The sequence below is a fragment of the Cydia strobilella genome, chromosome 9, assembly GCF_947568885.1.
Source record: "Cydia strobilella chromosome 9, ilCydStro3.1, whole genome shotgun sequence".
In the NCBI taxonomy this organism is placed as follows: Eukaryota; Metazoa; Arthropoda; class Insecta; order Lepidoptera; family Tortricidae; genus Cydia; species Cydia strobilella.
Window position 1 is genome coordinate 15,173,910 of NC_086049.1, and position 24,850 is coordinate 15,198,759.

The window sequence follows — 24,850 nt, forward strand, 5'->3', positions numbered from 1 at the left end:
ATCCCTTAACCATTTAAAGGGCACACTTAGATTTTATACGGCGAAAATTACACCAACCTATAACACCGTCTTATTGTATTTTTGACGTGGTAACGTTTTATAAATCGATGAACACCGGTAGCATGCACGAAAAAGTGTCACGCTGTGGACAGGTACAGGACAGGACAATCCATGGTAACGTTGTGGACAGAGCTCCATGGTAACGTTAACTTTTTGTATTATACAAAATAATGATAATTCAGTGATAATAATTCAATTCAATTCATAAATAAAAGTATGCAATTTTTCATCAATGTTTTCTTAATGACGTTATCACGCAAAATTATCGTCCGTAAACCGACTTTACAGACAACAATATTTTTTTCATAGGCAGAGTTATTAGGACTTTAAGAAGCGACGAGGGTTGAATATTGTAAGTTTTTTTTCTTTAATCTGGTCCGTTAAACGGTTAAAAAGTATTATTTTAAAACTTATGTGAGACAAAAGTCACATTCATTTGGGCAAGACACGGAGCAGACACAGAGATACAAACAGAAAAAAGTAAAGCTTTTCTAGTTGTCAGTGGTGTAGCTCGGCGTGGGCGAATGGGGCCTTCGCCCACGGCCTCGCAAAGCCAACCTTTTTATTAGCTTGGGAAAACACATTGTAAAGGGCCTCGCAGATGTAGTTATCGCCCACGGCTAGATTGGTTCACGCTACGCCACTGCTAGTTTTGTAAACATAAAATGGGGCATTTTCTATGAAAAGGGTCCTTATTGTCGATGGCGCTTACGCCGCACAGCATTGTATTTATATCGGAGCATCGTTAATAATGGCGTAAGCGCCATCGACAATAAGGTCCCTTTTTATAGAAAATATCACAAATACAAAATAGGGCTCGGGACGAGTTGTCTGACTAAGTTGTGGCTTTGTTGAGTTTTAATTTAATTTATATTTAATTTTAATGTACCTAATGTTTGTAACTATATTGTAGTAAGTAAATAAATACTTTTAAAATAGAACCTTAGCCTGCATATACCCCATTTACTTTGTGAACCACTTAAACCAGAGCTTTGGGACCAACTTATTGGTGCACCAGCCCTATGCACTGTTCTATTCTTATGCTCTACGAGTATGTGTCATTCTAAGAGAAAATGGAAAGTTAATCGTAGATAAGCTGCGCGCGTAAGGGGGAGGCCTATGTCCAGCAGTGGACGTCTATCGGCTGACATGGTGATGATGATGATGATGATGAAGCTGCGCGTGAGTCGATTGTATCGCGCTACTTATCTATCACGGCGCCGAGGTCGTAGGCTTTGACCCTGGCGTGCAAGCTAGAAAAGTTGCTCGCAAATCCTAATGGCTCTAAAATATGAAATAATATAGCCATTAAGTAACATATTTTATCATATTAATTTTAAAATTTTGAGGAAGATTTTATCTCCCGTACAAAATTGAAATATTGCGGCTTTTTCTACTAACAAAGTTGGCTTGCCAGACTAGTGTCCAATAAATAAAAGCAGCCAAGTGCACATTCACAGGAAAAAAGGCAATAGAAGTCTTACACAATACTGAGACTGGTCAATAACTACAGCAGTCTCCCCACTTACGCCGCGACGACGCGTATCTTTTGATGACACTATGCTTTTTGTATGCCGCTTTTTTCGTATCACATGCCTTCAATTTGCATTTTGCATATATAAATTGGTAACAAATAAGAAAAACAACAGTAAGGTAATAGATAACTTTATTCATCGATTTGGTAAATATTATTTACATAAATAAAAAAAAATACTTAATCGATTTAAAATAACGTATTCAAATAAAATAAGACGTTCAGCTTAAATACTAAATTCATCTATTTGTACTGAGCTAAGTATAAGATTCATCACTGCCGCATATTGTCCAAAACTTGAGAATGGAAATACTACTAGAATAATTGATAATTCTAGATGGTAACGGTAACCATACACAAACCTATACTTAGTTCGATCAAATACCACGCTGACACAAAGTGTACTCTACTAACACGTTCGCGGACAGTGACGTCATGTGCCAAAGGAAACAAAAAACTACGCGAATGCTATAGCATTCGTGTCCGCGAATGTGTTAAGTAAAGAGAATCAAAGCGTTGTCAACCCTAGTGTTGTTACGCCGGCGCGGGCGGTCATTGACCTGCGCGTTGAAGGTCGCTCCATGGTAGTATTGTATGGCTATTTAATAGTATTCACTGTACCAGCGTGGTTTTCGTATGATCTCGGCTACTAGCTACCTAGTTTGTGTGTAGGTTTGGTGTTCACTTCTTGCCAGCGGCGATTTCCTTCATCCTGTTGAGGGCGGAGCCGGCCTTGAACCACGCGATCTGTTGCTCGTTCAAGGAGTGGTTCAGCTTGATGCGCTCGCTCTTGCCGTCTTTGTGTTTGATTTCGCATTCCACTTGCTGTAAAAAAAAATTGGATAAGGAATTGAACTACTTAAGAGTACCCCAAACGGGTACAGTTTCAACAGTTTGTATGGAAACCTAAACTAGGTTTTTTGTTGCTAGCTGGCTAGATACTAATCTACAAAGAAAATAATTCCTTCTAATATTTATTTTATTTGAGCATTTATTACTGATTTTTCATTTGCACAGGCATTCTATCCCCATCTATTCGACCCGAGTCTAACGAGCCCTAAGTTAATAAGGTTCTGTTATTTTATAACAGAGATCCTATGGTCTTTCACATCACATTTCTTTTATTGAACTCTGTTCTTATTAAAGCAACTGGGCGAACGCTACGTAAATATACCTATGTAAATAGTTGACCTAGAAAAAGGCGAAAGAACACTTTAATGATGACAGGTAAGATGAATGAAGAGTTTGTTACCTTGCCGGGCGCGAGGTCCTTAAGGCCGAGCAGCGAGATCTTGTCCGTGGGCTGGATCTTGTCGTAGTCGGCGGGGTTAGCGAACGTCATCGGGAGCATGCCCTGCTTCTTCAGGTTGGTCTCGTGAATCCTGCAGACGGATAATTAAAAATTTAGTCATGTAGCTTCAATTCATCTACAATTTTAACATCTATATTATCATATAAATCAATAAAATGTCCATTGCTGAATGATGGCGTTTAATTTTTTTTTTTATTAGGAAAACTTACAGCTAAAGTAACACGTTAGGTAATAACATAGAAGCAGTAAGCCAATTACAAGTTTCCACAGATAGAAACTGCGTAAAGTGCATGGCGTGCGAAGTTACAACTAATAATACTTACTAACTTATAAATATACTTTACTTATCTTACTAGAGAGGGAAAATTGGTTTAAACAGTTAACAAGAAGAACAAAAGAGGGAAAAAAAGAACAGGATAGAGATACAGTGTTAACACTTTTTCCACTGTTAACACTTAACAGTGGGAAAAGTCCTGAGTCATTAGCTTACATAACAATGATCATTGTGTTTTTAAGGTTACGTTTGCTTTGCTACTTAATTTAGACTAAGACTTTGTATTCCTTGTTTCAGGGTACGATTCCCTGATTAATATTTGTAAATCAGCGTTTAACGCAGCAGAGGGATCATCTGGAAGGGTCACCTAGCGAAGCTCTTCACGGTCACGGGACGGTTCTCGAGACTGCTATTCTTCTAGGATTATAAGACTGTCACTCTTTTACTAAGCAACGCGCATTCATTCCGGGCCAGCGAATCACTAAAGCAATGTATTTTCATCCGTTTCCGTTCCAGAGCGAGTATAAATACAAGCAGCGCCCCAACTTATGTACCTACCCATCACGTCGCCATACTAGCTGTATAGAAAAGTGGATACTTATGTTAGTGCGCCGATTGTACAAGTAGGTAAAAACATAGAGTAATTTATACTAGAGCGGTACTGTCATAGTAAATTTTGTAACCCCAGTAAATTCACTGCCATCTGTCGACACACTTTAAAACTAAAAATGAAGATTTATAAAAATACGATAAAATGTATTTAAATATAGATAAATGATTTTTTTTTATTTGCATTAAGTATTTTTATGATTTTGACCCATGTTCTTTCACTGATATGCGTTAAAATTGTTAAGTAACAAACGAAACCGTCAACGCCATCTATACGACAGTAAACCAAAACTAGTAGCGCCCTCTGAACGAGAATCAAATTTTCTTGATTTTCGAGGCACGTTTTTTCCTTAGACTATATATCCATCTATTACGGAGTTATATCTATCTTTGGTAAAAATTACTTTCTGGCGTAGGCCTTAAATTTTGTATGAAATTCCTTTACAGTTCTCTCGAGTCGCTCCGCCCGAAACGTGATACTTTGAACTCTGTTATAACGCACATAAGGCGATATTTTATCGCATGTTTGAGAAAAATGGCCTCACCTAGCGAAGCTCTTGACGATGATGGCCCTGCCGCCGAGATGGCGGGGTTCCAGCGCGGCGTGCTCGCGGCTGGAGCCCTCGCCGTAGTTCTCGTCGCCCACCACCACCCAGCGCACGCCGGCCGCCTTGTAGGCGCGGGCGGTCGCGGGCACCGCGCCCCACGAGCCCGTCACCTGGTTCTTCACTTTGTTCAGCTCGCCGTTCTCGGCGTTGGTGGCGCTGGAAATAGGGATGATGACACATGTTGAATTTTATAACAAAATCTTGTAAAATAAATAGCAAATGAACAATTTATCGCAATAATGTCATTGTATAAACAGGGCAAAGTATGAAATAAAACTATGAAAACGGATTATATCGCGTATATTGAATTTATAATACATCCCGACGTTTCGAACCCTTTACAGCGTTCGTGGTCAACGGGTGACTGAGGAAAAATTACAAAGTGCAAAAATACCCACATACTAAAATAATGAACAATCATAGACTACAAACTTTAAGGCTGGTTGTACATGCAAAATCGGTTCATAAGGCTAGTTATACACTACAATTATTTTCAAGTAAAGATATATATATATATACGCGATAAAAAAATCCGTTTTCATAGTTTTATTTCATGAGTAACTATCGCGGTAACCGAAGACAATATTAGGGCAAAGTATGTTATCTTCATAAAAACGCACCGCGCGCGACTTGTATGTGTGCGCCATAAGTATCTATGCGTCGTCGCACGCACACTCAAACAAAATCTCTACTGGCGCACTGAGCAACGGGTCGAGATTTTGTTTGAGTGTGCGTGCGGCGACGCATAGATACTATGGCGCACACATACAAGTCGCGCGCGGTGCGTTGTATAAAGATAACATACTTACTATGATAATGTAGATATTAAAATAATATTTGGAAATAATACATACAGGACCTGAGTTTCAAAATTCAAGAAAACAAAAGGTGCATTTGTCCTTGGCCTTTAAATAGAAAAATAATACTCACATGATGAACACGTTGTCAAGATGTCTACGGTATTTCAGCCAGGGACCGGCAGTGGATATGTGGTCGGTGGTGCACTTGCCCTTGACCTTGATGAGGATGGTCATCTCGGTCAGACCCTTGCCGCCCCACTTGTTGAGGACGCGAGATGAAGACACAGAAGAAATATTGTGTGGCACATTTGCCCTTGACCTTTAAAAAAAATACTCACGTGATGAACATACTGTTGGAGATGTAGTCAAGATGTCCACGGTATTTCAGCCAGGGGCCGGCAGCGGAGATGTGGTCGCTGGTGCACTTGCCCTTGACCTTGATGAGGTTGGTCATCTCGGTCAGACCCTTGCCGCCCCACTTGTCGAAGGGCGCGAGATGAAGACACAGAAGAAATATTGTGTGGCACATTTGCCCTTGACCTTTAAAAAAAATACTCACGTGATGAACATACTGTTGGAGATGTAGTCAAGATGTCCATGGTATTTCAGCCAGGGGCCGGCAGCGGAGATGTGGTCGGTGGTGCACTTGCCCTTGACCTTGATGAGGACGGTCATCTCGGTCAGACCCTTGCCGCCCCACTTGTCAAAGGGCGCGAGATGAAAAGACAGGAGAAATATTGTGTGGCACATTTGCCCTTGACCTTTAAAAAAAATACTCACGTGATGAACATATTGTTGGAGATGTTGTCAAGATGTCCACGGTATTTCAGCCAGGGGCCGGCAGCGGAGATGTGGTCGGTGGTGCACTTGCCCTTGACCTTGATGAGGATGGTTAGGTCGGTGAGGTCCTTGCCGTCCCACTTGTCGAAGGGCGAGAGGAGCTGAAGACGGTCGGAGCTAGGGGATACGTCGACGTTGACCCCTATGGAACAGAAAAGGAAAGGCTTTAGCAATCCCGGAAAAGAGAAAAGGCGGAGGGCGCCCCCTAGCTACGTGGTGGACAACCGTATCCAAAGACCTGGAACGGGCTCAGCTTGAAACGCAAACAACTCAGGACAGGCGATCCTGGCACCTAAGGACGAGGAGAGCCGACCCCAAATGAAGGGATAAGGCTAGGAAGAAGAAGAAGGAGTCCCCTATGGAACAAAAAGAGTCGTTAGAGAATTTTTTCCAACTAGCACGCAATTTTGAGTTACCTGTAATGTTTAAAAAAAATTTTTTTTTTAATATTGTTATATGTTAATTTTTAGTTGTCTTTCACCTTTTAGTGTTTGTTCCTCCCTCATTTTCTCAAAGGTTAGCTGGAAGAGATCTCTATTAGGGATAAGTTTGCCTTTGTACATATACTTACATTTTGTACTCTGTTATGTCTATTATGTGTAAACTTGTTTATGTGCAATAAAGTGGCATACATACATACATAATGTTTACCAAATTTTTTATTGTGACCTTTAATACTGCATTCCTATTATCCGCTCGACTATAGCGAAACCTGAATCAGGCACTTGCGCAATTTTATACTTTAATTTTTTTAACTTCAAGTTCAAGGCCACAAGAGGTAATATAAATTATTTACTTTATGATACACGTTGGGGTTAAAAATGCCATGAATTGGGTAGTCGAATTTTTTTTTAATAGTATCAGTCGATTAGGTTTGTTTTGAGGATCAAATGTGACGTTTTCAACCAAAAGGTACCACATTGTCGCTTGTTGATAAGGTTGATTTCTAATTGAAACTATATGGAAATAGCGCCTTAAAGCGACAATAACTACCCTTTTGGTTGAAAATGGCACAAATGTCTGTATGGGACCCATTGTCTTAAGGTGGTTCGACTAGGTTACCCAAAGCTTAAACCCCGCTAGATGGCGTCACTTTCGCAAATTTTCAGGTTTTATTTTTTTGTGGAATAGTGTTGGTATCTGTATACTTAAAAGTATGTTTAGCGCACTCTTTACATATATATTGAACTATTATAATAAACATTGAATACTTCATTAGTGTAAAAAAACACTTTTAAAGTCGACAGAGTGTTTCTGTCATGCTATTTCCTACTATTACTCACACATGCAAACAGTGTTTCCGTGATTGCTTGTAGTAGACAATTTCATGCAGTGTAAGTATGCTGCAATGGCGTTGCGGTATGTTCGTGGAAATACGTGCAAGAGGATTCGGGTTCGAGACTGGTACGTCAGGGGTACTTTTTTTTGTCCTTTTTGTGTTATCTTATGTTTCTTATACCTTTTATTCTTCGAATTCTTGTCCGATTCCGATATAACCGAAATATATTTCAGTGATATCGGAAACGGCTCTAACGATTTCGATGAAATTTGCTGTAGGTAAGGGGTTCGATCTAGCTAGGTCTTATCTATGGGAAAACGAGCATTTTTGAGTTTTTACTTATGTTTTCTTTTTCTCCCAGATATTCAGTATTATTAATAAATTAGTTTATAACGTTTTATAAAAATATGTGACGTTTTGAACTAAAAGGTACCACATTGTCGGTTGTCGATTAGGTTGATTTCATTTTGAAGCTTTATGGAAATATGACAACAATAAGTAGGTACCCGTTTGGTTGAAAACGCCACATATTGAAAACCTGACTTTCACAAATCTCACCTCTTTGGGTTCTTCCAACTCAGAAAGGATGGAGAATACTGACGATTCTTAGTAGCACTAGCCCAAGGAAGTCCAGGTTTGTAAGTGTCAGGTATCAGTTTTTTTTTAAAGCGCTAAATATAGTTCTACAAGTAAAGCAATCCCTTACTGCCCAGCCTCTATAGTATTTTTCAAACTGGAAGGGTACGATGATAGATTTCATCTCCATACAATTTATAACCTAATAATGCCAAATGTTGCAAAATTACATTGAATTGAGATCTATCATCGTACCCTTGCAGTTTGAAATAGTTATTTACGATACAAGTGCGGAAAAGAGAAAATTCGAAACGAGTGGCGACAGATTAAAACACGACCGCAGAGAGTGTTTTAAATCGACACGAGTTGCGAATTACCTATTCGCACGTGTATCGTACAACGTTTTACAGTACATATGGCCCTTTAAACTTTCGACATATGCATGAAAAGTGCTCTTTACGCACTAGGGCGAGAAAGTTGCACCATATGTACTGTAAAATACTTTTTAGTACATATGGTGCTACATATACGTAACCGCCCTAGTGCGGTAATTAGTACAATACGTGCATATGTCGAAAATGTAAAGGGCCATAATTATGTACTGTAAAACGTTGTACAATACACGTGCGAAAAGGTAATTTGCAACTCGTGTCGATTAAAACACTTCCTTCGGTCGTGTTTCAATTTATCGCCACTCGTTGCCAATTTCCTACTTTTCGCACTTGTATCGTAATGTACTAATAATAAAGTAGTAATTGTAAAATAAAATTAAAACTTTTTTTATATTTTTTTTTTGGATTCAAGTAGGTACAGTGAGTAACAGTAGAACAACATTGCATGGCCTTCTAATTATAACTATTATAGAAAACGGGATATTTATCATGTTTATTTATATTATTTATTTCTCGATATTTTGGCCGGTCTTGCAAGACCAGTCGTTGTGGAGATCCCTGGGGAGGCCTATGTCCAGCAGTGGATGTCTTGTTGGTGTAGATGGATTCACACAACAAATGAAATAACATTTTTCATATTTGTTATCCGTAGTTGTCCCTGTACCTGAAAGAAAAATAATATCATGATAGCACAAAATCTCTAATGTTATAGGAAGAAAGATGAAGCAACAATATGGATTCTAATAAAGTTATCATTTACTTACCTAGTAATAATTGTGTTTTTCATTCATAGACAAAATTCCATAATTTTCATCCGCAGGAAATGTTTTATTTTACTTTATTGCAGTGAGGATGTCCTGATTTTTTCTGGCTAATGAAGGAAAACATTTTATTTCCAAGAATGCCTCTTCGTTTTGCACAATACCTAAAAAAAACTTGAGTTAGTGACACATTGACTATTCGGCAACCAAAACAGTAATAATTACATTATATAGGTATTGTTCACTGCTTATATCTACCATTACGGAAGAAGTGAGAATTATTTTCTGAAAAGATCGGCACGAGAAAATTACAATGTACAATGAAGGAATGAAACTGTACCTACCTTACGAAACTTCACCATCATGAATTCCGCTTCAATTGAGTCTGAATTTTTCTGGATTTTCGCGGACCAGAACACCGATGATTTTTGTAACTTGATTTAGACGTTGCTACATATATTATTATACTCTTTGCGTTGCTATCATTTTCAATTTATACAAACAAATTGATGTCACAATAAACATGACCCTATGTGTCAGTGTCAACACTGTCAAATAAAAATGCACTAAACATGACGGCACTGCAAATCCTGCCAGGTCGGCCAGGCAACGTCGCCAACGTCATAGAGTGGCAACGCCGCACGCAACGTATTTGTACACGACATTTGTGACACACACATACGTAAAATTGATGAAAAAATTACGTTGATTTATGTATGATTTCTGTATGAAACAAAGTTTTTCTATTAATTTAGCGCAAACAAATATTCGAAAGTAGATAAATGAGCAAATATTTGTGTAGTAATAGTGTGTAGTGCCTTAATTAAAGCAGATTGAATTTTGTATGAAAATCGAACCACCTTAAAGCAATACAAAAGTCACAAATGCCATCATTACAGACCATTCAGTCAATGGCAACACATCGTGACGTCACTGTGTCACTTTTCTTAGAAGCCGTTTCGATGTATGGAAAACAAGGAAATTGCGATTTTGTCGGTTGCGTTTATGTATTTTACTGTTATACAATATATTTTTTTATGTAAGGAATCGAACGGTACTGTTATTTTTTCGTATTTGAAAGTTAAAAAAAAAGTTTTTTTCGAAACTTATGGACTATATATAATTTTTTTAAGTTTCCAATTTATTGTGAGAAGTTGCACATTTTCTATCTATTTAACTAGATTTAGTTATAAAATTCAACATGTGTCAACTACCCTATTATTTTGTAAAAATTGGTATGGTGTTTTAGCATCACTACCTCCAGATGTTTTCAGAGTGGTACGCAACACATTCATCCAAATTCTTTTCGTTTCTTAAAAAAGGCGATTTAGCGACCATATGCGGCACCCTCAAACACGTGTTCCTTATCCAATGGGTAAGAAATTCGTGTAATTTTTAAAATGACATGCGGACGGGTTGGATAAAGACTAATTTCACTTGTGTAATGTACTCACTGCTGCCGTCCGCGGGAGGGTGCTCGTAGGTGTCCTGGCCGGGGTCGAAGCCCTTGGCGGGCAGCTCGTCGCCGAACGGGTCGGACAGCTTGAAGGGCTTGCCGTCCGAGCCGGTCAGGGTGTCAGTCAGCGGGTTGAAGTCCAGGCGTCCTGGAAAAGACGAAAATATTAATATCGTCAATATTTAAGATTAAAAATACGTTACATCAATCTTATATTCGGTGGCAGTGATCGGACATAGGACATCCCAACAAGATTTACCGATTATCTAATCAAAATCACAGGAAACCGATTGATGGCAGTTGTCAGACCAAAGAAGCACTGATCATCCAATACCTAGATGATTTAAAGTCTCCGCAAGTGGATCACTTCTGGGTAAGATTAACTCGGAATCGGGACAAATGGCGTACCTGAAAATAATAGGCCGCTTTTGGGCTCAGCAGTGGGCGATATGTAATCTAAAGATGATTATAATGATGATGATAAAAGATAGATACCAGCAAGAGACAGAGCAGTGACAAGCTCAGGGCTGGTGACGAAGCAGTGCGTGGCCGGGTTGGCGTCGTTGCGGCCGGTGAAGTTGCGGTTGTAGGAGGTGACGATGGTGTTCTTTTCGCCCTTCTTCACGTCCTTGCGGTCCCATTGGCCGATGCAGGGGCCGCAAGCGTTAGCCAGGACCTGAATCAAAAAAGTTTTCCTTAATAAAAAGTAGGAGCGCGTATCACTGGTAAAGAACTCCTAAGATGAAGTTTAACCCTAAAAAAATACTTGCTTGAAACTAGATTAAGGTAGTCTGACACTGAAACCTACAGTACCGGTCAAAAGTTTAAGTTCACCCTTTGTTTTCGGTACAAATTATAACTTTTGTGCGATAATTTTTTGCAGTTCGAATGTAGAAATTTGTTTTCAACTGCTTCCGTTATTGTTTCCAGAGATGTGTTTGATTAGTCAGACAAAATTTACGTACATTTCTAAACAACTCATTTCCTAAAATCTCTGAGCCTTGTACGTTTAAAGTGGCAACGCCATATGGCCCAGCACTTGCCGTCATTCCTATTAAGATTTTAGGGAATGAGTTGTTTAGAAATGTACGTAAATTGTGTCTGACTAATCAAACACATTTTTGGCAACAATAACGGATCAGTTGGAAACAAATTTCGACATCGAACTGCAAAAAAATATTGCACAAAAGTACTCATTTGTCCCGAAAACAAAGGGTGAACTTAAACTTTTGACCGATACTGTATTACTACTCTCGAGGCCATTAGAAAGGGCCGTAAAACTACATTTGATTTAAAGCAAACTCTTAACCTTCTGGACGCCAATGACGGATATATTGGCACCGCAGGCCCAACGCCAAAGACGGATTAATGCGTCACAGACCACAGAGCAACATAGACCTACGTGCATGTGCATAAAGTTCAATTTCAGTTTTGACACTTCGGTGACGTGGCGTCCGAGTGAAAGCCTTTGTGTTTGACGCGGCGTCGAAAAGGTTAAAAACAAGCGATGTCAGAGTATAAATGAGCTCCCTGCCGAGGTTTTCCCGAGGGGCTACAGTATGGGGTTCTTCAAAAAAGGAGTGTACAGGTTTTTAAAGGGTCGGCACGCGCATGTAATATCTCTGGTGTTGTAGGCGTCCATAGGCTACGGTGACTGCTTACCATCAGGCGGGCCGTATGCTTGTTTGCCACCGTCGTGGTATAAAAAAAATGTGGTGTATACTAACAGTTCCTCCGAAGTCGCGGAGGGTGCCGGCGATGCCGTCGCGCTCGATGGTGGCGCGCACCTGCTCCGAGCCGGGCGTCACGTTGAACGGGATCTTCGACTTCACGCCGTGCTTCAGGGCCTGGGGAACACAAATTCAATTAGGCCGTTTGTTTACAAACTCTATTCAAATACGGACCGTGTGCGTTCAATGGTCTCCCACCTTGTAGTCTAAATCTACTACATATTTCACTTTAAAAGGTAAAGAAACTTGTTATCTTGATTAAGGACCGAGCGACGTGGAAATATCAAATCTAATAGATATTGGAATTTACTCATCGCTTGGGATTAAATTAGGACACAACCACAACAGGTTAAATATTTCATTAAAAAATCACAGTATGCCCCATCATAGTATGCAGTATGTCAGTGTGTCAGTAGGTACCCCGAAACTTTTGAGGCCAAACACACATAATTCTTTCCCTCAATATTTGTAAGTGGTAACTCAAACCATGAAGTAATGTCACAATCGAAGCGTCAGACCTAGTTTTGTTCGACCACAGACCTACTTCTACTAAATAATGCTGACCTCCGTGACGATGCTGGCGCAGCGGCCCATGTCCTCGTAGGATGAGTTGGTGCAGGAGCCAATGAGGCCCACTTTGATGTCCATCGGCCAGCCGGCCTTCTTGGTGTCTCGCCGAAATGCGTTTGGATAGATCGGATCCACCGTTCACAGACCTACTTCTAAATAGTCTCACCTCCTTGACGATGCTGGCGCAGCGGCCCATATCCTCATAGGAGGAGTTGGTGCAGGAGCCGATGAGGCCGACTTTGATGTCCATGGGCCAGCCGGCCTTCTTGGCGGCCTCGCCGAGCTTGGAGATGGGGTTGGCTAGATCGGGGGTGAAGGGACCGTTCACGTGGGGCTCCAATTTGTTCAGGTCGATTTCAATCAGCTGAAAAAAAAAGTTTTGATTTGTAATTCTAGTCAATGTGTGTGTTGAGTTTATGAAAAACCACAAACCCTCATATTTCGTTAATTAAATGAAAATCTTAATGTTACCACAAGCGTCATTTTATTGACTTAACGTCGGTTTATATCTACAGACTGCCAGACACGCGCCGTGGCAGACATTTTTTTTCTATGCAGTGGTCTATCGGCGACGGCACGTTCATGCTCAATGTCTGTAGATATAAACTTAAGTTATTAGTATTAACCTTAAAATTCCGATTTCTGACCATGACTAAAGACCGATATAAAAAGTTTTTCTAATCTTGACATCAGTCAGTGTTAGCCGTCAAGCTGACATAAGTAATTTTTCTATTCATGATTGGCGATCGATATCAGCTTTATCCTTGCCATGAAAAACCCAGCTGTATTACCTGGTCATAAGGCGCCTTCGCGTCGGGTGTGAGCAGATGTTTAGAGGCACTGGCGGCGGCGGCGATGTCGTGACGTCCAGTGGATTTCAGGTACGCCTCCATACGCGAGTTGTACGGGAACACCTGTTTAAATAAAGGTTACGAGTGAGTTAATAGTTTGTATTGATCTGTGACGAAACTAGCTCCTCTTTGCTTATATTTTGTACTGCGGTGGCAAACAACTTACAAGACTGGTGGGTGCATTGTTATCGGTAAATTACATAAAGCGCCGCAAATATGCCCATGCTTAAAAAGACTCCTTGACTGTGAGGACCTAAGAAAGCATTCATATAGCATTCACGCTGGTGGTGGCCCATGTTGCAGATGGTCGCCATGCCGATGAGTCGACGGGGCCGTGGTACTCCACAATGGCGGCGGTGGAAAGTTGTTCCTTCATCTAGAAACACTCACGCTGGTGGTGGCTCCGATCTCGGCGCCCATGTTGCAGATGGTCGCCATGCCGGTGCAGGAGATGGAGTCGACGCCGGGGCCGTGGTACTCCACGATGGCGCCGGTGCCTCCCTTGACGGTGAGGATGCCGGCCACCTTCAGGATGATGTCCTTGGGGCTGGTCCAGCCTGAGAGCTTGCCTGTGGAAAGGTATATATTTAGTCGCTTCGAAGATTTTTAGAACGTAATAAATATTTTTATTTGTTCTTGGGAAACAGGAACATTCCATCAGTGATGCTTATGAATGCTACACTTACATTGAATACTTTGAAAATACTAGGAAGGCAATTTTAGATCAGAAAATATTTTGGACATGGTATTAAAAAAGTGTCAACCCACGATTCGACTTCTATGGCATTCGCAGATAAATGAGTAGCGTGTAACAGACACTAGTGGAATGCTCTAATGACAAAATTTGTTAGAAAAACTGTTGTAACACAATTCACAAACTCAGTAAATAACTCACAATGGAATTGCCCCCTATCCCACAAATGCCTGTTTTATATCAGGCATTGAGTAACAAGAAAATATGTATTAGCCCATTCAATTTAAAAAATATATATTTGGTGTTAAGAAAATTACTCGAAGAAAGGATCGAACTATTCCAAAGTAGGTTTTTTTGCAATATTAGTTAATTGCGTTATAATATGTATTAAATTATGTACGCCGCTGAATGACGTACAACAAGTACGTACATAGTATGTATATACGCCCATGCGTATCCATGATACGAGATATCAGTCAGAATGATATTGATACAATCTTAGTAGACCAAGACCAATATTATTATGAGATAAGTTATCGCGATAAAACGTCTCCTAGGATTGATTTGAGTATGTAATTTTGAAGGTCGTCATATTAAGAAGCCTACTGTAAAACATCCTACTTAGGTCTAGCATATACTTTATAATAAGTATCCCTACTGCATCTGATACTCGAAAACATCTGAATTGTAACGCCTTGACTTTATGTCGAATATGTCGATTTGCGATCTTTGTTTGCTCTGATAGCGCCGTAGAAATATAAATTAATTAGACCAAGACCAATATTATTATGAGATAAGTTATCGCGATAAAACGTCTCCTAGGATTGATTTGAGTATGTAATTTTGAAGGTCGTCATATTAAGAAGCCTACTGTAAAACATCCTACTTAGGTCTAGCATATACTTTATAATAAGTATCCCTACTGCATCTGATACTCGAAAACATCTGAATTGTAACGCCTTGACTTTATGTCGAATATGTCGATTTGCGATCTTTGTTTGCTCTGATAGCGCCGTAGAAATATAAATTAATTACTGTGACTAATTGTCATAAATATACCTTAATCTTAAATGAAGTCAACATGAAGTACCAATCACAATGTTTACTATTACGCAAAACACTAAGAAAAAGGTAAATAAACGTATTTGGCAACAGCTCAAAACCCAGATTCAGCTTACGCGGCTGAAGACGCAGGTTCGAGTTCCGCATCGGCCACACTCGGCAACCAAAACGCGAGTTTTTTTACCGTTTATATATTTATATATTCGCACATATTAGTTATAGTTAGAAAGACTATACTATAGTCCTCCATATAGTGTCCGACAACGGCGACCTTCACAATTTCCTCTGATGCGCACGTATATGGCTCGCAAAACCGAACTTTGTTTTAAATATCCGGTCGCACTGTGCACAATAATGCATCCCTTGTTCGTTATAAGTTAGAAAGACAACGTGTTGAATAATCTACAATTATTCAACTATACTATGATAGGAATGTCTAGATGTAGATCGCCCGCGATAAAAATAGACTGACTACAGTATCAATGTCGCATGACATAACCGACGCGCATGCAAATTTCACACGTATCTCCATTACGATAAGACACAAGAGTTTGGTTCAAACGTGGATTGAAAGTTACTCTACAAGTCTTCTTTAAATTAATGGGGCAAACGTTATTTTCGTATCGTGTTACGGTTTAGTTGCGTATTGCGATGATATGGGTCATGTGACGTAGTTTTACTTTGCTAAGAAGGTGGTGGACGACCGCTTTTTGGTACAAACGTACTCCCCATTTTCCTCTTTGGATATTGACATACTGATACTGATACTTGAGGTAGCTCCAGCCAGCATATCCTGCAGCAAGGACTAGGAAGAAGAGACTACGAGGGGGAGGCGAAGTTGAGGCAATATAGCACTGGGAGCTCGCATGAGCATGACTGGGGATTCAGCCTAACGGCCCGGCCACGACATCGCGCGGCGGCAGCAGTGGTGAGCGGCGGCTATAGGTGGGAAGCAAAGGTCCGATCGCTGTGTCTCGCTCCAACCTATGGCCGCCGCTCGCCGCTGCCGTCGCCGCGCGATGTCGTGGCCGGGCCGTAAACGGCAGCAAAATGGTGCACTATGTCAGCGTCACATCACACCGGCTCACTGTGGGCTGGATCGGCCGAAAAGAGGACATTCGTACTTTTTTGAGAAAATCGTTTTTTTTAATGCTATTCGATGGAGAATTGCGTAACGAACTAAAAATGTGGTATACATTTTATTCAAAATAAGGCATATTGAAAGCAGTAAAAAATTAAGTCTGTTTTATTTATGGGACTCAAAAATTCGTATCTTGTTTCTCGGAAACTATTAGCGAACCCGTCTTCTACCTTTCAGGACTTTATTTTCCTACTTTTATAGAATACGAAATGATAGCAGATTTTTTCTGTAGGTGCCCGTTTTTTTCTTAGTCCAGTCAAAAGTCTTCATATAACATAGATTTTTCTTAAATGTATTTTTTTAAATTTTACATAATTTTTTTATAGTTAAATGCTATAATAATAATAACAAATTATGGATTACATTATTATTAGGGTTTGCTCCCGAGAAATATCGGTACCGAAAGTACCGGGAATTCCCGGGATTTAGAGCCAAGCACAGAACCGGGATTTTATTTTGAAATCCCGGGAATTACCGGTACCTTCGGTACCGGTATTTCCCGGGAGCAAACCCTATTAGAAAGGGACGAAATTTAACAGAGGTTTGTAAGAGGTTGCTAAGTTTTATGAAAGTATTGTTTTTTTAAATACATTTAGCGTTATTGTTTTTTTTTTAAATACATTTTGCGTTTTAAACATAAACTGGCAAATCATGATTATGGAGCTTTCTTTTTTTATATTAAGCGTCATAACATCAACAAGATTACTAGGTCTGGTGATAATAATTGGACATTGTACTTGTTATTAACAGATTGACTGACTGACTGAAGACATTCTCCAGAAGTCGGGTCGGACACGTGCATAATTTCTCATTAGTTGAGATTATCTCATTATTAGGACGAGTTTACATCATCATCATCATTGGTGGGTTCTTCTCATTTACTAGGTACATATTGTTAATCGTATTTAATGTTCTATGATGTACTTTTTTTAATCATGTCATAAACTCATCATAAATATACTCTGGCACACGCACTTTGTCAGTAGAAAAATGCGGCAAATTTAAAAAATGTAGGCGCTAAGAGTTGACTTCCCATAAAAAAAAAATTACGCGCCTTTTTCTACTAACAAGATGGATGTGTCTAAGTATAGGTTAATGATAATACCATTCCATCGTTGTTCTAAATTCCGTTACGCACATTTTTTTTAAATCAGAACCATAACCTAAAAAATAGGTACCGGGTGGGGCCTGTAACTGTCAGTTTTTTTTCAGCACAGGTAAACCTTACTTTGTCATTGAACGGCATTGACCGTCAAATTAAAAAATTTCAATGACTAAGCACCAAAATGCTTACATTACCATTTTAATTGGCCGACATTTATTTTAAAATATGTTCGTAAGGATTCCATCTGTCCAATATCTTGGTCCAATGGTAATTTGGGTCTCACATTTTGCTTAATGCCAGAGTGAGACGCAATGCAGATTGGACAAAGATGGACAGATGGAATACGAACCTAAGACGTAAAAGTTTGTCTACTACTATACGCTGATAACAGACTGCGCAATTTAGGTCGAAATTACTCGTGGTGATAATTTTCTATCATTACGAACTACCCAAGGATTCATATTTGAAACTGTCACCATTACATACCTACATACCGGTTTCGTTTTTAGGGTTCCGTAGTCAACTAGGAACCCTTATAGTTATAATATGAATTTTCTCAAATGATTTTTACTATAGGTACAAAGTTCAAGGACAAAATGCGAGTTGAAAATACCGTCTAAAAATAAAGTAAAAGTGCGTTTTAGTAGTGAAGATAAACAAGCCGTTTTGATTATTTGGCGAGACGCCATACCGTTTTACCAAATTTTAAAAGTCGTAAGCGTATTCTGAAAAGTATAAATACATACGTCCTTTTGGTTTTACACCGTGGCATATTGTTGGTATTATATGAAATGCGCAAATCGAAGCGATTTGAACCTTTCTATTATGACAGTAAGGTTGCTTCAGATTATATTGTTCCAAAGCGTAAGACTTGCTTACTCGATTTTTTATACGAAACGCTGCATTTTTATCTCATTTACGTATGCTGTTTTGATATACCTAGTTATATATATATAGTATATTGTTGGTATTATATGAAATGCGCAAATCGAAGCGATTTGAACCTTTCTATTATGACAGTAAGGTTGCTTCAGATTATATTGTTCCAAAGCGTAAGACTTGCTTACTCGATTTTTTATACGAAACGCTGCATTTTTATCTCATTTACGTATGCTGTTTTGATATACCTAGTTTATCTTTAGTATTATCAAGTCGCAGAAGGCAGAAGGCAACACCTCAAAATTATATTTCGTAGTTGGATAATGATATCAGTGCAAACCACTTTATTTGAAAAAGGCTTAAGTGCTGAAGTATTACAAAAATAATTAATTCTTTTTTGTCTTAAGTGTTGTAGTATGGCGTAAAAAGTAGTTGTGATTTATATACACTTACATTATCCGTTATCACATAATTGAATGGAGATTTTAATCTACAATTATACAACCTAACAATACCTAAGTACCTAACAATAAAATAAAACTACAATGTCTACGATCCTTAAAAAATTAAATTAAATAAATAAATAATATATTAAATAGTTTTTTTTATAGATTATTTTTAGTTCTTAGGTATTTTTTAAGGATTGTATTTTTTTTATTGTACCTAACTATTTATTCCAATTTTAAAATGGAATGATATTTTGTTCTGCAAGTCATCAAACATTTGTTTTGACATGAAAATTTTACTAAAAACAGATTTTACTATACTAAGAAATATAAATATGTTGACGCAGTTATAGTTATACTTATGTAGTCACTCAATTCAGGCCTGAATTTATTGCCAAAACAATAATAATTAGCACTATTTGACAAAGTACTCTGATCTATCACAGCTGCTTTGACAACAGATGTAGCTATGCAAATATAGATCTTAAGATTATCTGCACACGTGTCAAAGTTTATTAAATTAGAATTAAGACCTTATATCCAATACCTTAGAGGTTATTATCCTGTATGCTTACCGGTCAGCTTGACGCCGATGACCTTGGGGCACTTGAGTTCCCAGGGAATGTCAGCCATTACGTCCACAGCATCGGCACCACCCACACCTAATGAAGAAAATGTGATTTATACTAAATTTGAAAAAACAGGCTTCCAAAGCGTCCTCCATAGAAGAAATCCACTCACTACGTACAAGTTACGTAGAATATTATGTTTATTGAGATAAAATTAACTCTTAGTAATAACAACTTATACTTAAAGCTTTTTCTGTTAGCATTGGGTAACACGTATTGACAAGTACGTATAAGATTTATAATCTCTTTAAGATTACAAAGGTATAGTTTACAAGAAATTACAAGCTACAATTTCGGGTTTTAATGATACAATTTATATAATTTCGGAACCAAAATAATATGTCCGGGTCACATTTACAATTAAACTTCCTTCTTATTAAAGTTGCGTGTGCCGTCTGATCCCCTAATTTTGATTACGATAATTTACATTGTATGAAATAACCAATCAAATTGAGAATAGTTAGTTTATACGGTTCATGGACATTTATTTTGATACAGTATTTATACCCGCTGTATATTAGACCTCGACTCGACTACTACTACCTCGACTGTTGGGCGTGTGCGAGTCAGTTCCGATCATCAGTAGACCGGGGAAGGCGTAGTTCTCCAGGGTGATCTGATGGAGAAGAAGACACTTACCAATGCAGAGACCACCGAGACCTCCACCGTTGGGCGTGTGCGAGTCAGTTCCGATCATCAGTAGACCGGGGAAGGCGTAGTTCTCCAGGGTGATCTGATGGAGAAGAAGACACTTACCAATGCAGAGACCACCGAGACCTCCACCGTTGGGCGTGTGCGAGTCAGTTCCGATCATCAGTAGACCGGGGAAGGCGTAGTTCTCCAGGGTGATCTGATGGAGAAGAAGACACTTACCAATGCAGAGACCACCGAGACCTCCACCGTTGGGCGTGTGCGAGTCAGTTCCGATCATCAGTAGACCGGGGAAGGCATAGTTCTCCAGGATGATCTGATGGATGATGCCGGAGCCGGGCTTCCAGAAGCCGACGCCGTACTTGGCACCCGCGGTCGCCAAGAACTTGTATACCTCTTGGTTGATGTCCTGGGAAGAGTTACGACTGGTTATGATTTAGAATAGGGACCTACAAACTTTTTTACCTCGTGGGCCTAATTCGCAGGCATAGGCAGATCCAACCAGCGGTAAAAATTACAGATGCAAATTGCGGAAAGTTTCAAAAAAGTTGAAAAAATTTATCGATACCCATACAAAATTATGAGAAGTTTCCGAAGTTGCACAATGTGGAAATTTCGCATTTTTGGAAACTTTCCGACAACACATCAGTAGTAAAATAAATATTATTTGAACTTTATTTGTTTATTTTTTATCTTACAATCAATTATTTTTTGTGTTAATAGTTATCTGGTGTTTTCTACATATTTACGTGTCATTTGGCAGTTATCAGAAGCGTCATTGTGTTTGCTAACACATACACGTATTGTGAAGGTGAATGTTGTCACTTAAGAGAACAGCGTTTTATTTGGTGTTCGGCGTATTCAGCCATATTCGATATTCGGCCGAATGTTGTGGAATATTTATTAACCTACCAAAAAAACCAACCGCAATCCACTTCATATTTAAATTATTTAAAATATATTCTTGGGGTGACGAAGACCCTTTTTGAGCATTATTTATACTACAAATAATTTTATTTTTAGATAATTATTTATTATTTGATTTAGCCATGATTGGCTTAGATTTGATTGACTCCAACTACTACACTATATCTGAGCAGCAAAAATTAAATCTTAGCAAACATTGTGCTTTGTTGACAAACAACTTTCATAAAAAATGTGACTCAAAATGTAGGCATGTTATGTCGAATATTCGACGCTTCGGCCGAGAGAGGGGCCGAATATTCGGTATTCGGTCAAAACCACTAACCGTGGCATCTCTAGTTGTTATGTGCCTACCCTGAGCAGTCTCTTACCTTCTTCTTTTCTGTCGTATCGCTCTAGACAGAGTGTCATCACGTTGAGGCGTCCGCATCGGTAGTAGAGGCAGGCACGATCTCCCGCCATCTCTCCCTGTTGGCAGACTGTCTGACACACTCAGATACGCGGTTTCCCACTGCGGATTTTATTTGGTCGGTATCTTACCTTAGCCCTAGCCAAATCCTCCACACCACCAGTCTGGGCTTCAATAAGATGGTCACAGTGGATGGTGGACGGGACGGCGACGCGCGGCAGTCCAGACGAGATGAACTGAAGCATGGCCATCTGAGCGGTCGCGTCTTGCATCGCAACACGGTCGGGGCGGAGGCGGAGGTAGCTTGTGCCGCGCTCGATTTCCTGATATAAAAAAAAAACAATAGATCAATTTTTTTTTTAACAATTTCCAAGGACGAACAAACATTTTCAATCAGACATGTATTTAATAAGATTCCAGTACTATAGGATAAATTGACTTGAATTGTAAAGAAAATTAATATCTACTGCATGTAAGTAGGTACTCCATTTATTTTATGCTCTTTTTAGTATTTGTTTTTATAGCGGCAACCGAATCCTGACATGATCATGTAAAAATTTCAACTGTCTATCACAGTTCATGAGATATAGCCTGTTGTCAGACAGACTAGGGTCCCATTTTTACCCTTTACGTACGCAACTAAAAAAAACGGGACAAGTGCGAGTTGGACTCGCGCACGAAGGGTTTCATACCATTATCTATTGTTTTTAGTATTTGTTGTTATAGCTGCAACAGAAATATATCATCTGTGAAAATTTCCACTGTCTTAGCTGTTCATGAGATATAGCTTGGTGATAGACAGACGGAACCCTAAAAATGATATTTAATTTTATTTAACTTAAACTCATGGTGAGGGTTTAGATCTAAATATCACAGCCTGATGTTTAATGAAAAACAAAATGCTAAATCAGTGTTAAATCAATGTGCACATATCAGCTTTAAGCTGCCTGTGCATTCACATATAATATTAATGTATCCCTTGCTTTTAGATTAATTTGTCTTAAAGGGCTTCTGTGCTGTTGGCTTCAGCCCCACGCATGCCTCCCAAAGGTCCGGAACCCCATGGTCCCGAGATATGGTAAGACAGATAATAATAATAATATGTAAACTAACCTGCTAGAATAAAAATAAATAAGTATGTATAAATTCTACCAAGAAATTTGATAAAAGAGTAGTTCAAACATTAGTTCATACTTTTCCATATTTAACTACCAACAATTCACATATTGTCACTACTTTGAATAAATCTCGTATCTCACACAACTACTCACAGTTGAAAAACATTATGCGTCCCATACTTTAATATTTTTTAAAGTAGTGCCGATATGCAATATCTTGTTTGTTTACATATAACTTTATCAGCACTTATCATGTCACATATTAGCAACTTAATTTTCTCAATTATTTGCAATATCGCGGATCTGCTCAGAAATGATAAATAAGAATAAACTCACCTGGCCCTTGGGGTCATCAAGATGGGAGTACAGCACCTTCTCGGACAAGGTCATGTCACGACCTAACCTCTTTTTGACAATCTCCAAATTTTGGGACAATTTCGAGTAAGGCAGGGGTGCCTTGTCTAGCTTCGACATCGCGACCTAAAACAATATATCACTCATTAAAACACCACTAAATCACATAACAAACAACACATCTAGGTCACTGATGGTTACATAACAATGTCTTTTTTTTAAAGAAAACAGTGATAAAACGGGTATTATGGTGGTTTTTCATACCTGGGCGGCCGCGGCCGTGAGGGGCGATACGCTGAAACATCTCTGCTGGATCTCCAAGAGCACTGTTCTAGTCCTACCACCCTGAAAAAAATATTAAAAAAATATTAAATTACGTAAAAAAACTGTACCACAAGCAATATAATCATGAATAACGTCTCGGATAAGAAAATCCGGTTTATGATTACTAATAATAACCCGGTGTGACCTCTCGTTAACTTTATTTTCCGTGACCTGACCTATCCATTCAGATATGCGACATACGGAATCGTATTTCTCAATCAACATTGATAACGATGTAAACATACGAGGACTAAATCCGATAACTATAAAAACTATTTTGGAATTATATTAATTAAAGTAGCATGGAAAATTTAGGAATGCGAAAGACTTACCTGGCCATGCAAAACTCTCATACAGTGAGCCATGGTTGCGGACTTCAGAACACCAATGACAAAGTAATATAACACTTGTTAAAAAAAATCAATTACGGCAACATGGATTGATCTAGATATCTTGGTATCTAGCCGTTTTTCGACTGCAATATGCAGTTCTAATATATAACACGTACCGCACAAGGGCTTCAGCCGAATTGGCAGTTCACCGTTCGGTCGGTAGAATTTGGCAGATAGCCCTGTTTGGGTTGTCAGCACAAAAATATATGCTGACACTGTGGAAAAAATGATACATCACTTAAATGGATAATGTAAGGCTACAAAGAGCTAGCTCGACAAGCAAATCTTGTCAGTAGGAAAGGCGGCAAATTTTAAAAATGTAGGCGCGAAGGGATGTCGTCCCATAGAAAGTTTGAATTTCGCGCCTTTTTCTACTGACACGATTTGCTTGACCAACTATAGTTTATTGTAATTTCGTTAATGATCTATTTTTTTAACTCGCGTACGATATGTACAGAAATAAGAGCCTCATTTTGAGAATATTGAAATAATATATAACTGCCCATTGTGTAATCAAACTTTACAAATTTAGTATTTTGTTAAAGGTTAATAAATTGAGACAAAAACTTAAAATAAAATTTAAAAAAAAATTGTATAGGGAAAAAATAAATTTATTACGGCACCATTATAAGACCGTTCGGAACATAGTTTTGTCGTAATTGGCTTAAACGTTTGATTCAAGTTATATTTGATTACAGGGAATTTCAAATATTATAAGTAGATTTTTAGAAGTGCACGTTATTGTAATTGCATGCAAATAATTGGCCTTTTCCGATACAAATCACGTAACTACAAAGGACAAACCGGGATAATACTAGTATTTGAACGTACGTCAAAACCATGAGGTGTTTTTACAACCATTAACTTTATACGTGTTCGAATCGGTTACGTAAAATACTGGTAGGATAAAATCTTAACAAAGTTTATATTTTAGTACTGCTTTATGTCTGACACTAAAATTGATGTTATATTACGCTGACCTTTTTGAAACAAACCGGATAAGCAAGTTACAAGGTGGTTGCTACATTCGCAAGACCGTGCTATTTTTAAAAAGAATGCATAAAAACGTT

General features: G+C 38.8%; 1 protein-coding gene across 1 annotated transcript; it reads right to left on the reverse strand.

The window, feature by feature from the left end:
- Window positions 1-1,714: 1,714 nt before the first annotated feature.
- Window positions 1,715-23,905, reverse strand: LOC134744425 (probable aconitate hydratase, mitochondrial). Its single transcript, XM_063678238.1, has 16 exons — window positions 23,721-23,905; window positions 23,329-23,409; window positions 23,047-23,190; window positions 21,724-21,915; window positions 20,482-20,668; window positions 19,555-19,641; window positions 14,043-14,221; window positions 13,593-13,715; window positions 12,968-13,165; window positions 12,229-12,348; window positions 10,997-11,177; window positions 10,500-10,649; window positions 5,978-6,179; window positions 4,335-4,553; window positions 2,847-2,976; window positions 1,715-2,419 (listed from the first exon to the last, which is right to left on the reverse strand). Exons 1-16 carry the CDS (start codon window positions 23,751-23,753, stop codon window positions 2,276-2,278), a joined length of 2,370 nt encoding a protein of 789 aa, XP_063534308.1. The 5' UTR covers window positions 23,754-23,905; the 3' UTR covers window positions 1,715-2,275.
- Between the last annotated feature and the right edge of the window lie 945 nt (window positions 23,906-24,850).

Bases quoted from the DNA above. Each gene is read 5' to 3' on its own strand.
- LOC134744425 (XM_063678238.1), bottom strand. From the start codon at position 23,753: ATGGCTCACTGTATGAGAGTTTTGCATGGCCAG. The intron at 20,669-21,723 runs GTAAGATACCGA...AACTCTTCCCAG, and splicing joins AGGATTTGGCTAGGGCTAAG to GACATCAACCAAGAGGTATA. The intron at 2,420-2,846 runs GTAACAAACTCT...TTTTTTTTACAG, and splicing joins AGGACCTCGCGCCCGGCAAG to CAAGTGGAATGCGAAATCAA.